This window comes from Pygocentrus nattereri, chromosome 1 (genome assembly GCF_015220715.1).
Source record: "Pygocentrus nattereri isolate fPygNat1 chromosome 1, fPygNat1.pri, whole genome shotgun sequence".
Lineage (NCBI taxonomy): Eukaryota > Metazoa > Chordata > Actinopteri > Characiformes > Serrasalmidae > Pygocentrus > Pygocentrus nattereri.
The window spans coordinates 44,420,909-44,434,283 of NC_051211.1; the positions used below are offsets into that span (position 1 = coordinate 44,420,909).

The 13,375-nt window shown below is 39.7% G+C and overlaps 1 protein-coding gene across 3 annotated transcripts in view; it reads right to left on the reverse strand.

Annotated features, from left to right (window-relative positions):
* btbd11a (BTB (POZ) domain containing 11a) overlaps positions 1-13,375 on the reverse strand; it is a 270,998-nt gene that overhangs the window by 15,790 nt on the left and 241,833 nt on the right. For 2 of the 3 annotated variants that reach the window (XM_037538605.1, XM_017695849.2), the window contains exons 7-9: positions 11,665-11,766; positions 9,723-9,816; positions 3,572-3,707 (exon numbers count right to left, since the gene is read on the reverse strand). In XM_037538605.1, the coding sequence (XP_037394502.1) occupies positions 3,572-3,707; positions 9,723-9,816; positions 11,665-11,766 (332 nt within the window). The remainder of the gene's footprint in view (positions 1-3,571; positions 3,708-9,722; positions 9,817-11,664; positions 11,767-13,375) is intronic. The other variant, XM_017695850.2, reaches the window with a different exon arrangement.

Here is a 13,375-nt window from a genome sequence, read left to right on the forward strand (position 1 = left end):
TAGCCTTTCAGTGGCCCGATTGCACAATGGATAGCGCTGTCACCTCACAGCAAGAAGAAGGCCTGGGTTCAATTCCTGGCTAGGTGACGAGGGTCCTTTCTGTGTGGAGTTTGCATGATCTCCCTGTGTCAGTGTTGGTTTCCTCCCACAAGTCCAAATATCCAAGGCAAACTGGATATGCTAAATTGCCCCTATGTGTGAGTGAATGTATATGTCTGCCTGTCTGCCCTGCGATGGACTGGTGACCTGTCCAGGGTGTTTCCTGCCTTCTGCCCACTGACTGCTGGCACGGGCTCCAGCTCCCCCATGACCCAGAAAGACAAGGAGCTTAGAAAATGTATGTATATATTACACATTCACATTTACACACCATATAAATGTATATGCTGCTTAAAATTTAAGCAACCCAACTCAAAAAGCCTTCCAGCTTTTCTGTGCTACGTTACGTTGAAATGCAATTACAGGAATAAGGGAAATTATAAATGTATCCACATTAACTTCTAATGGCCGTTTGGTTAATGATAGGACAGTGCCAGTAATATGACTGTATTCATATATTCATAACGTTTCATAACTCAGGCATTTCGCTTAGCTATCAAAAAAGCAAAGATTAACACATGGCTTGTGCTGTATTTCTACTGACAGGAAGATAAGTCAGAGTTTGAAACTTTAAAATATAAGGTCCATTTTTAAAAGACCCCAAATTCCTTCGATGTTTATGACTCGCATTTATCATGGCATGAAAATAATTTTTCCAAATATTACTGCCACCCGCTCATGGGCGTGTATTAGGGAGAGTTAGTGTAAAGTCATTATAAGTCAGTGGAAGTATGCTTGGAAAATGACTTGTTGGATCCATGCAAGCCACAAATCACCACAAGACGCAACATTGCAAATGTCTCAGGGGCTCAAGGCACGATGAAAGCAGCTTTCTCAAGCCCCGGCTCAGGCAGCAATACTTCTGCAAATCTGGGGCGGCCTCCATAATGGATTGCCTTAATATCGCGGCATTGAGGAGAGCTGGCCATCTAATGTAGTGGATTCTCAGTCAGAATGCATGCACAGTGAATATCAATAAGCGTTCATTATGCAGTGCTGGGTATGGGTGTGAGTGAACGAGTGGGCACTGAAGCTTGTGGTTTACAGTTTCCCTGAAATGGGAAATGATGCTATAGTCTTCTATGAAGAACACCAGCTGGTCTTTTATACCTGGCAACAATATCAGGTCAGAAGTTCAGAGTTGACGGATGGGATGTTTACAGTTACGGTAAACAGCAGAAACTAATCACTAACACTGATGAGTGAAGTGAAACATCGGTTATGTGAAAAATAAGTACAATACCAAATATAACATTTAATTTATATACTCATTTCATACTCATACTACTGCCACATAGAAACTCATCCATCCAGCTGTGTCTTCCCAACCAAAGCAAACTCTTTATGTGCAACTAAAATGACTAAAAGAGATCTCTCTGAGGAGATTAGACATAAGATTATCCACTTATGGAACACAAGAGACAAAGCAGGAATTTCCAAAACTGGAGTAGAAAAAAAGGTTGTTAAAAGATATGGAGGAAATGCAATGGAACAACTGTGCAAGACCTGGTAGATGACCAAAACTGTCCCTGTCAGATAAACAACACTTAAAGCTTTCATCTTTGAGATAAAGTCAAGCTCCACTTTTACTTCAGATCTGAAAAAGCCCACAGGTGTTTCTGTCCATCCTTCCACAGTGAGAATACAATACTATCTGGGTCTGAAAGGACATGTAGCTGTCAAGAAGACGAGAAATGGAGTAAGGCTTTATGAACTGATGAATATAAATTTGTAATTGGGATTAACACAGCTTTACTTAGAACTTGGCACAGCAAACAGTGGTGGGGCAGTCGTGGGCTGGACATTAGGGAACCAGCTTTGTGACCGGAAGGTCGCCAGGCCGAACTCCTGACAGAAGTACCCTTGAGCAAGGCAACTAACTACCAAATGTTCCCCGGGCACAGTGGACAGGGCTGCCCACCGCTCCAGGCAAGTGTGCTCACTGCTCCCTAGTGTGTGCACACTCACTAGTGTATATGTGGTGTTTCACTGCACAGATGGGTCAAATGCGGAGGTGAAATTTCCCCATTGTGAGACTAACAAGGGTCACTTAATAATAAAGACTACAGGAGGGAAAATGGCTCCTGCTTATAACTCTGTTGGCTTTAGGCCATCTCCACCATATTCTCTTTGTCTTCTCTCCATGCTGGCCCTTTCTCTGACGGAGTTTCTCTCAAATATGCAGGGGCACATGCTAGCTAACACATCAACAGGGACCTCTAACAGTACCTTCAGGGCTGGCCCTTCAAGAGCTGAGGCTGTCTCAAATTACTACAGGTGGACCGCCCAACTCCCCAGACCATCATCGTGCCTCACCTCAGGCAGATGCACTGGTGTAGATGTGTCCTTGGTGACTGTGGCATAAGGTGAGGATGCTGGCGAATGGCTAAGTTCAATGGCGAGTTACCCTGTTGACAGTTGCTGTAGGTCAGCTATTTCTTCAGCTCGCCTGAGTTTTGGGTAGGGGCACTGCACTCTTTTGCCTAGATGACTAGTGCCTTCCCAGTCATCCATACTAGCTTGCGGCTTTCTTTACCATCTTCAGGAGAGCAACTTCTAAGGCTAAGTCCTAAGGCTTCTTCTTCTTGCCCTCTGCCGGCATTGCCTCCCTCTGATGAACCAAATCCCTCTCAGCGTATTCAGCCTCACATTCCACCAGAGCCTCATACCACTGCTAGAACTGATCTGTCGTCTCCGGCTCTCCCACCATTTTAACTCAGGAAAAAGTTAGACAATTTGAGGTTTTGGAACATAGGTCAGCTTTACTTAAATTACCTCAGAAAACAGCATACAGAAAGTGGAAAACACAGGACCAAGTCTTGTCAATGTTACTTTTAGACTTTCTTTTGTTTTCTCTAGACTCCCTGACGCTCGCTACAATCATGGACAGCATGACCCAGCCCTGCCCTTCAAAATCAGAGTCCCCGAAAAGCACAGCAAATGCTAACATTCCCTATGAACTAAACAGCCTAAAATAAATATGAACGCATTTCTTTATTTTTAAAACCAACAGAAGCAGGTGTACTGATGCCACAATATTTTAGATGTGTCCAGAATAATGAATGGAACTGACTTATGATGAAATATTGTGTTGTGAATGATGTTATAATAAAAGTAATATTCAGAATAACTTGTATTTGCAAAGCAGAGATCAAATGTCAAAGTCGATACATGAACAACACACTGCTATAAATACAATATATAATAATTAGGTTGCATATCATTTAATAACTTCTTGTTCCTAAAGTTCATGAAACACACAGTAAACTAAGCTAAAAGAACAAAAATAGAATAAAGCTAAACTGATAAAACAATAGTATTTACTTATTTTATTCAACTACTCTTATAGTTTTACTCATAATTAAATAAAATACCAAAACAAATGAAATTAATTCCAAATTCTTAGTCATACAGTGTGAGTGTATTTATGTGTGTGTGTGTGTGTGTGTGTGTGTGTGTGTGTGTGTTTTACCTGTGTCCATGTGCTGCAGCGAGGCTGTATGAGTTCATATCCCCTAATGGAGCAGAAGTAATGCCATTCCGGTATGTGGTGCCAATTAAAGGGTCTGCTCCTCTCTCCAAAAGCAGGTTGACCAGCTCAAAATTACCTGTAAAACACCATAACAAGCAAAGCTTTACTGCTATTCCATCTACCATTACCATTAAAGGGGATTTGATTTTTCAAACATTTTGCTGAAATCAATGGTTGAGATGTAAATAAAGTTGTTCAGAACAGTTTGAAATGGTTAATTCTAGAAAAATGTACTGACTCAAATTTCCTTTACAGTGGTGGTAACAGGTGATGTCCTTAGTGCAAATGTACCTATGTGATTTATTACAGAAAACAACCACTGAAGCAATAAATGCCTAATAAACTTTTATAAGTATGGATGTGGATACTGATAAAATGGTGATAAATCTGAAAAGAGGGACTATTTTGCTTTACAAGGCCTTCATGTATCTCTCCACCATGAATGTATTTAAAAAATACATTTTGGGCTGAAAATCTTCTCAAAGTTGTCTTAAAACAATGTTTTAGACATCAAGCATATGTACCATTCATAACCATTTCAGGTAGGTGTAGCTGCAATGTATGCATTAAACTCTTCAGACGTCTGGTTCCTTCTGACTCAGCAAGTTTCTCCAGCACAGAACATTTCACATCAAGCCACTCAGAATGACTTTGTTTACGTCTTAACCATGTGATTATGCAGAAATGAATCAGTTCGAAAATTGGTGGCATTCTCCTTTGGGCATCTTAGTGTAGATTTTACTGAGGTATAAAAGGCAACATCTTCTAAGATGAACTGTTTTGTTGCTCACTGTTTAAATGTTGTTCAAAATGTTTTGCTTCTCAAAATGCTTATAATAATTGCTGTTAGCACAGTCAAAGGGCCATTCTGACCTACACTAGAGTTTGGTATTTGCTGTATTCTATAGCAAAGCATTATATCCCTCACATTTCCCATAATTTTAATTTATATACCTAATGTGAGCTACTAATGGTTCTCAGCTTAGCTTTGCTGCTGAAATACAAATAAGAGGTAGCTGAAAAAAATTCTGTGGCTGATTAAACATGAGCATATAAAAGCCCATTTTAGAGCAGTTTGTCTCTGAAACAAGAACAAGACTAACTAGTGATTGGCCACTAGCTACAGTTTAGCATCTACATTAGCTCCTAGGCATCATGCTGTTATTTTCTTTAAAGGCTTGAATTTCTTATCATCATTAAACACATTTTACTGTAACTTATGGTGTTGTGTGTGTTTTGCAGATCATAACTGTGGTACAACTTCAGTTTACCATAGAATGAATTAACATCAAAGCTGCTGAAGCTGCATGAATGAAAGCTAGACCTCTTGTTCAAAGTAAGGGCAGCTGTTTGCATTTCATGGGTGAAAAATTACACAAGCTGAAATTTCCTGTGTTTTGTAGCATAAAGGTCACTGTTAAATAGAGTGAGAAGCTTCTTAAAGGGCCCATATTGTGGAAAATTGAAATGTCTTTAATAAAAGAATTGAGATAGTATGGAAATACTTTTAAATTTCAAAACATACTATTCATTCCCCATAGTCCATGAAATGAAACTAAGCTGGACAGAAGCCTGTTTTTAACTCACAGCTTTTGTGATGTCACAAATCAAATACATTTACATATATCTACTTTCCATTTTGTTTACTTTCTAAAACCAAATGTGAACCTACAAGGGTCTTCTGAGTTTTAATATGTTATGTTAATAATAATAAATTGTGGCCAATCTGGAAAAAAGTTTTCTTTAGGGACAATGTTTTGTCTTACAACAAAAATGTACATCTCCGCCATGAATAGCTTTAAGAATATGTTTTTAAACCAAAAAGTTCTCAAAGCTATTGCAGAACAATGTCTCACATACCAAGCTGTGCAGTCATAACTGTTTCATAATAACCTTTTGTGGGTGAGCTAGCTTTAAGAGGCATTAAATGCTTCAGATGTCTGATTTCTATCACCACCACTGTGAAAAATTCTGACTCCGTACGTCTCTCTAGTACAGAACATTCCACATCAAACCAGTCTGAACGACTCTGTTTACATTATAACCATTTAATAGTGCTGACATTTTAAAAAATCAGTGGAACTCCCCTTTAAAGGCACAATAACAAAAACAGGACAAAAGAGGTCAGAAAATGGTCATGTAAATATGCATCATGACTATTTTTGGTGCATAAAACCACACAAATGTCATAAGTGGACCTCAGGGAAAATACAAATACAAGAAAATATGGAACATGGGCTATTTAACAATTCAGTGTAATTGCTCTGATATAACACTATCATGCCCAGAGAAACTGGGCCCAGTCCAATTCCACATGTTTTTCAACATATTTTGAATGCTGGCAATCATTTATCCTCCTTTTATTATTTCTAGTTTGCATACTCACATCACTCAAAGGCCTTGGCTGATCAAGGCCTCACACCATAGGGTAGTTCACTGATACTGTCATGAGAAGGTTACAGAGTGCAGTGTTTTAGGCATAGTTAAGAGCAAGATGTGAAGAACAAGACAATTTTACTACCAAAATCCACTGTGCAAGTGTGGTGCAGTTTTTTCATAACCAAACAACACTGCTGAACTCATTAGGACCTGATAATTAGCTGATGAGATGTGCAGGCATCTGCAACATGTCATATTTTTAGAACTGATATATGCAAATGATCATAAAGTTATTTCACCAAGTTTTTTACACTCACTTATAGACAGAGGGAGACGTTCATGGTTGACCTGCTGCCAAAAATTCATAGTCACTGATATTACAAGCTAGTTTCTAGTGCAGCAGGTGTGCATTCAGCTGCAGGCCATTTGCAAAACCACTGTCCATCAAACTGCAATGCAAGCTGGTTTTCTATAGATACAGTAAGCTTGGCCTTGAAGCAAATTACACTGCCACTGGAAATGGTCTTTGAAAACCTATAGACTCTCTGGGTTCATGGTGCATCCTGAGAACTACAGTACAATGTATTACAGTTAGCTAAAATGGAAAACAATTACTGGCTATAGGCATGGTCCATAAACATAGCTAACATCTGTCCAAGTTCATGCAGGTTATTCCGCTGCTCCCTGAGGTCAGTTTAGTGTCACTGTGGAGACTCCAGCAGCCTCCTGCTGAATGTTTTGTCAATGCGAAACAGCAGCTCACCCTGTGCACATCCACACAGAATAATGCGGAGAAAAGTGTTTCCATGTTAATGTGAAAACCCTGTGGATTCAAGCGGCAGGGGTAATTGACCCGATATATAGCAAATGGAGCGTGAGGAACGAGCCTTGATGAGCTTTGGATGTGATGAGCCTCAAACAACCCCAGCTTTTCCTGTACCGCCACATTAGCGCACTCTTTAGCATGCAGAGGGAAGTTTCCATACAATCATTTTTGCATACTCATGGTTCTCTTTATATGTGTGCGCATGGCTGTGGGGTGGGGTGGCAATGGAAGCATTTGCTTGAGTGTCGCATCAAAGCACTTGATGCCTCATGACTAGGGGACCTTCAAGCTAAATAATTTTGGCTATTGTACAGGAAAACGTTTAGGCAAATGTAATGAATATCATTTGGGTTCATTCATATTCATGGGGCTGCCTTTTCTGGGCCTTTGAAGAAGTTCACATAGTATGGTGCGGTGTAAAAGACAGACTTGCATGGACTACATTTCTACAGTATGACATGTTTACATCCCAGCAATCCAATAATTAAAAAAAATTAATAAATAACTGCATCAGTACCACAATAAAACAATACTGGAGCTATGTTCGTTTTATCCAGCATTCAAATAACAGCCAGGAGGATTTTAGCTCCCTCAAAAGAGACTTGAGCTCCCTGTCATTTGGGCAGTACCCCTCTTGTCACTAGGGTGGTACCGTCAAGGGTACATCTCAGTACCTCATTGCTAACAAATACTAGAAGTCTATAGTCACTCAAACAGCCCAAATTGTTTCTGTAAAATTATTTCCACAAAAAATCTCTCAACCAGCTCAGACAGTATCCAGATCTTTGTTATGGCCACATAGACTTGCCATTGTAGTTTAGATCACAGTGTGACTTACTGTGAACTATTAAATTGAACAAAACTGCGAGTAGCCACTTTAGACAAGAGGGCCAGTATTTGCAAACCACCTCTGCAGTAGGAGTGATCCAGAATCAGTATTTGTGACAATGACCACCATAAATACAAAGAAATCTAATCCATGATCAGTTCTGATTTGTGAATACTAGCCCTGGTGTTTAGTGAAATGGCTGCCCATAATTTATTTGTATAGCTCACAGTAAGGCATACTGTGCCCTAAGCCACACTGAAGAATCTGTGCAACCCTAACAAAGACCTGTATGTGGTTTTAGTGGGTTGAGAGAAGTTCTGTTGATGTATTTTCCCATAAACAGGCTATTTGGGTGACTACTGAGTTATAAGGGGCAGTTGTGGGCTGGAGGTTATGGAACCAGCCCTGTGACCGGAAGGTCGCCAGTTCGATCCCCTCAGCTGACTGAAGTGCCCTTGAGCAAGGCACCTAACTTCCAATTGCTCCCTGGGCGCCATGGAAAGGGCTGTCCACCTCGCCAGGCAAGTGTGCTCACTGCCCACTTGTGTGGGTGTTTCATTTCACGGACGGGTTAAATGTGGCAGTCTAATTCCACAGTGTGCAAAACACAGTTGGGAAATGGTTGTAAAAATTCTAAATAGTGTTTGTTAAGAACATCAGTGTCATAGCTTGAGTTATAAACTAAAGATGCAAAATTTTAACTTATGTGCTGGTTATTGTGGTGGTGTAGTGTGTCCTGTTGTATATGTACTTTGTATTATCTGATCTCTTAAGGGATCTGTAAGATTTCGCATGATTGTGTAATTGCTGTGTTTGATCAGATTGATTGTTCTCAGTGGACTCATGTTGTGAGATATAAGTTGGCCAATGTGAAAGTACACATAATAGAATGTGTCTCACAGAGAGACCATCGTTATTACAGGGTTCAGTGGGTTTAGATGCAGTCGTTATTAGAAACGCTCAGCATGTTTTCAAGGATAAAATTTCAAAGCAGTGTCAAAGTGTGCACCTCTCATTACACAATCACTCTTAACTGTACTGTAAATTTCAAATATATTGTAAACCAAAAAACTCAGCAATACATTTTGAGGCTGTGTATGCATGTTTGTACATTATAAGAGACAAAATCAAATCATGATTGCTATCTACTTTGTTTCTTACAGAGCTCACTGAGGTCACTGGAAACTACTAATAATGGTCCTGGTTTAACAAAATCTGACAAAGGAGACCTCGAAGTGTTGAGCAGCAGAATTCCTATATCAAACAAGGATGGAAAAACATTTCACTTTCAAAAATACAGCAGTGTCTCTTCAGTTACTAAATGCCTACAGACTTTGTTAAAAGAAGAGGTAATGAAACACAGTGGTAAACATGCCCCCTTAGTAGTATTTCCTTTAAAAATATGGTTTTCATGATTTGGATATCATTGCACTCTATTTTTATTTAAATTCTGCACAGCATCCTAACTTTTGTGGAAATGAAGTTGTACAATAACAGTAGTACCCCTTACCAGGTTTTGTTATTGTATTACCTTAAGATCAAGTTGAATTGGAATTCTATTGTATATGCTATTTAAGTTACAGGAGGTCATTCACCATCACTGGAATTATAACTGCACAAAAAAAATGATTTGCCAGAATCATAAGGTAATTGACCTCCAAGCTGTTTTAATTTAAAAAATGTTGTTGTCAAGTCCACAAGTTGACAATAATTTAACATGAATGGCTATGACTCAACTGATACATAACTACCTTTAAAAGCCATCATAAAACCTACATTTTCACCAGGGCAAATGGTGCAGCTTGATGTGGTTGTCAAGGCCCTTGCAAGACTAACCAATGGACCAATGATTAGCATTCCAATTTCACAAAATGTTCACTCGAGCAGGCACCACAGACCTTTGAAGCTAATTATATCTCCTTTCAATGATCCAGAAGGGTGCATCATAAGAGAACTGACAGTTAGAACCTTCAGGTTATAAAACACATAACACAGTAGAACTCCTCTGTGTTGATGAAATGCCCTTCGGTTCATGTGAGTGAGGCTTGCTGTGCTACCTGCAGCAGAGGCTAGCTGGAGTGGTGTTTCAGTGTAGTTCTCAGCTCCATCCTGCAGTGCCCCTTCCACATTGGCTCGAGCATCCAGTAGCAGCTGAGATAAGCAGAACATAACAGAGAAAAACACTGTTATGAAATAAAACACACCAACGCTAAGCTTACTGCTGATCTGACTGATGACCTAAGTAGCTGGGCTGTGCATTCGTTCATGCTTTCCGCTATCTAGACAAGTGAGGTGACAAGCTAGACAAGTGATCTGGCTTTACTTTCTGTCACTCAATGCTTATAGGGGAAGAAACCAAGTGTCAAGAAAAAAAAAAAAAAAAAAAAAAAACACTGCAAAAAGCAATTACCTGCTTCATAAAGCAAACGCCTTCAGTTTGAGGGATTACTCATACAAGGGAAGCCAAAGAGGAGGATTTCATTTCAATGACAATATATGTTCTGTGTTCTTGTTTGCTTGGGAGATCAAGCACTCCCAAGTGTGTATGTTCTTCAGAGATCCAAGAGCTTTCACAAGAAAGCATTTCCTGCTATGCCTTTCCATTATGTCTGGGGATTCAAATTGCTCCTTGGTGGTTCATGAACTATGAACACTCATTGTTGCTGAGGGCAATTTAATATGTGAACTTTCTTCATATGGAGAAAATATAGAGATAGATTTAGCTTTATCATGGTACATATATGTTTATAATCATAAATGCTGTCTCTGGCCCACACAAACTTTTTTCCTCACTGGAAACTACTGATAATTCTCCCTGCCTTCTGTCTCAACAATTTCCACAAGATACTGAAGCTAATTTGGTTCTAAACTGAGCTAAGCCAACTGACCCATTCAGTCTAGCCTGGCTTTCCTACACTAAAATGTGTTCACTGACTCACTAAATCTAGCCTAGCTTTTTTAAACTGAGTCATATAAACTGACCTATTAAATCAAGCCTAGCTTTACTAAGCTGAGTCATGTTAACTGAACCATTCAATCTAGCCAAGCTCCCCTAAACTGACCCAGGTTATCTGACCCTGTCAGTCTGAAGCCTGACCCATTCAATCTAGCCCAGCTCTGTTAAACTAAACCCTGTTAACTGACCCATTCAACCTTGCCTACCTTGGTTAAACTGAGCCATATTAACTGACCCATTGAATCTAGTATAGCTTTCCTAAACTAACTTAACCATTTTAGTGACCCACTTAAATTGACCTAGCTCTCCTAAACTAAACCTTGTTAACTGATCCATTCAGTCTTGCCTACACGTTTTAAACCAACCCAGGATAACTGCCCCCTTTAATCTGGGCCTAGCTTCACTAAACAGAGTCATGATTGACTAACTCAGTAAAACTAGCATGGCTCTTCAAAACCATGTTAACTAATTTAGCTTTCTTTAACTGAGCCATGTTAAGTCTAGCCTACTTCTGTTAAACCAAGCCATGTTAACTGGCTATTTTAAACAGGCCCATTCAAAAGCCTAGTTTTAGTTTTAACCAAAAAACCTCAGATAATAAGATGATGATGACACAAAACACTGATTCTTGTTCTGTTGATTTACTATTTGAAATTCAATTAACTCAAAATTTGAAGGCAGGCTGAACACTATTTTTTTAAGTTAGCAGCTCTCCCATACTGAGCCAAGCTAACCGAATCATTCAATCAAGCCTAGCTTTCCTAAACTCACCCATGCTAATGGACCCATTGAAGCTACCCTAGGTTTACTAACCTGAAGTATGTAAACTGACTTATTCAACTTAGCTTAGCTTTCTTGAACTGATCGAAGTTAATCTACCCATGGAATCTAGCCTGAAGGGGAACATCCAAGCATCCAGGCCACAGCAGCCTAAGGGGAGGGGGCTTGTTTTTGTTGCCATTATTATTATGTTAGAGCATAATAATAATTGAAGGAGAGAATGCAGAGGTGGAAAGGCATCGAATCATTCACGTCGTCACTACCTGCACGACAGGGACGTGTCCGTGTAACACGGCGAAAGTGAGTGGAGTCCCCTGCCTGGTGTCGGGGTAAACTGAGGGGTGCCTGTGTACTGAGCTGGGCACCTGGGAAGTCATATAGGGGAGGTTCAAGGGGAGAGAAATAGCATTCAGCCATTAATGAAAACACTCTGCTTTCAATTGGAGGAGGAAGAAAAAGAGAAGCAAAAGAAGAAAAAAAAAAAAAACAAAAGGAATGAGTGAGTGAAGTGTTTGAGCGGAAAAAAATTGGAGCCAGCTTTTTTTCCCCCAAATGCCCCTTCTGCTAACCCTAGACATTTAAAGAAATTCAGAAGTCAGAAATGTTCTATTTTTTTTTCTCTCTTTGCTTTCTTTTTGTCTTATTTGCCATTATGTAAACCCACCTCATGGCAGTAGCTAGCTTTGATTTTTGTGTGTCTCTCTATGTTAACTCCCACATATCTTGCTGCTTCAGTTAAACATCTGACCGTTATCTGAGGGTGCCATACTCTCCCACTGTTGGGTTCTTTTGGAATTTTAAAGGCAGCGACAGACAGGCTGCAGGAGAGATAATTGGCAAGGACCGTGAAACGCCGGAGGACCGAGCGAGTGGTGACTCATGAGCAAAGCGCCAAACGCTATGCGATCGACTTGCCTGGCCTTAACAGCCTCCTCCTTGAGCTGGGCAAAAATATCCACACATATTCGTATAATGTTACATTAGGCAGGTATCTCTGAATGACTGGACAGACATGACCTTTAGGAAAAGTCTAAATGGATACCAAAACTGACATTCTAAAAACACTGTTTGAAATGCAAAAGTCACACCACAACCCATTCCTTGTCTGATAATTCTGGCCCTACAACACTCTGAATTGTCAGACACGAAAGTTCACATCACTGAGCATGCACTTGGTGTTTCATTCAAGAGTCACTCTCTCTACAAGACGCCACAAACTTTAACAAAGTGTAACATATATGAGCATCACTTGACTCAGAACTCGGTTCAGAATCAAATGCATGAAGCATGTTCTACTGTGAGATAATATTTCTGTTATAACAGTGACTGCTTAAATGCACTGGAGTAGTACATGCCCTCACATGTCTCACCATTTCAGAGGCCGTCCTTCTCCAACCTTCACAAATCAAGACATAAAAAGTTTATTTTTTCAGTGTTCAAAAGATGAACAAACAAAACAGTGAGAAATTGCACATTATTTAACCAAGATAAAAAAATGGCCCTAAAATCTAAAAAAACTAGTTAGCAACTGGCAAAAAAGCCACTAGCACCAAGGATAATGCCTTTATTCAAAACAGTTGTTTTGGCCACATAGCATATTGTCTGAATAACCATTAAATCTCCCTTACCAATTACAGTGCCAATGCCATTTTTAGCTTAACTCAATGGTAATGCTTTCCTCCTACCTTGCAACACTGTCAATTAACTTGTCATGGCAGATGTCATATGCTGTGATGAGTTGTCCAGTAAAATATAGTGTCATGCTACCTGTACCGGTAATTGTAAAGACATATGCTATAATGATTGATGTCATGACAGCTTGTCACATATTGTTTTTTCTTGAATATACCCTAGGTAGCCATCACAACATCAGACACATGACAATTACCCGTAATGAAAATAGCTCATGCAGTCAAAATTTAATGCAAGATTTTTTTTTCTCTACTGAAGTCGCTCCCCTTTTTGGGAGAAACT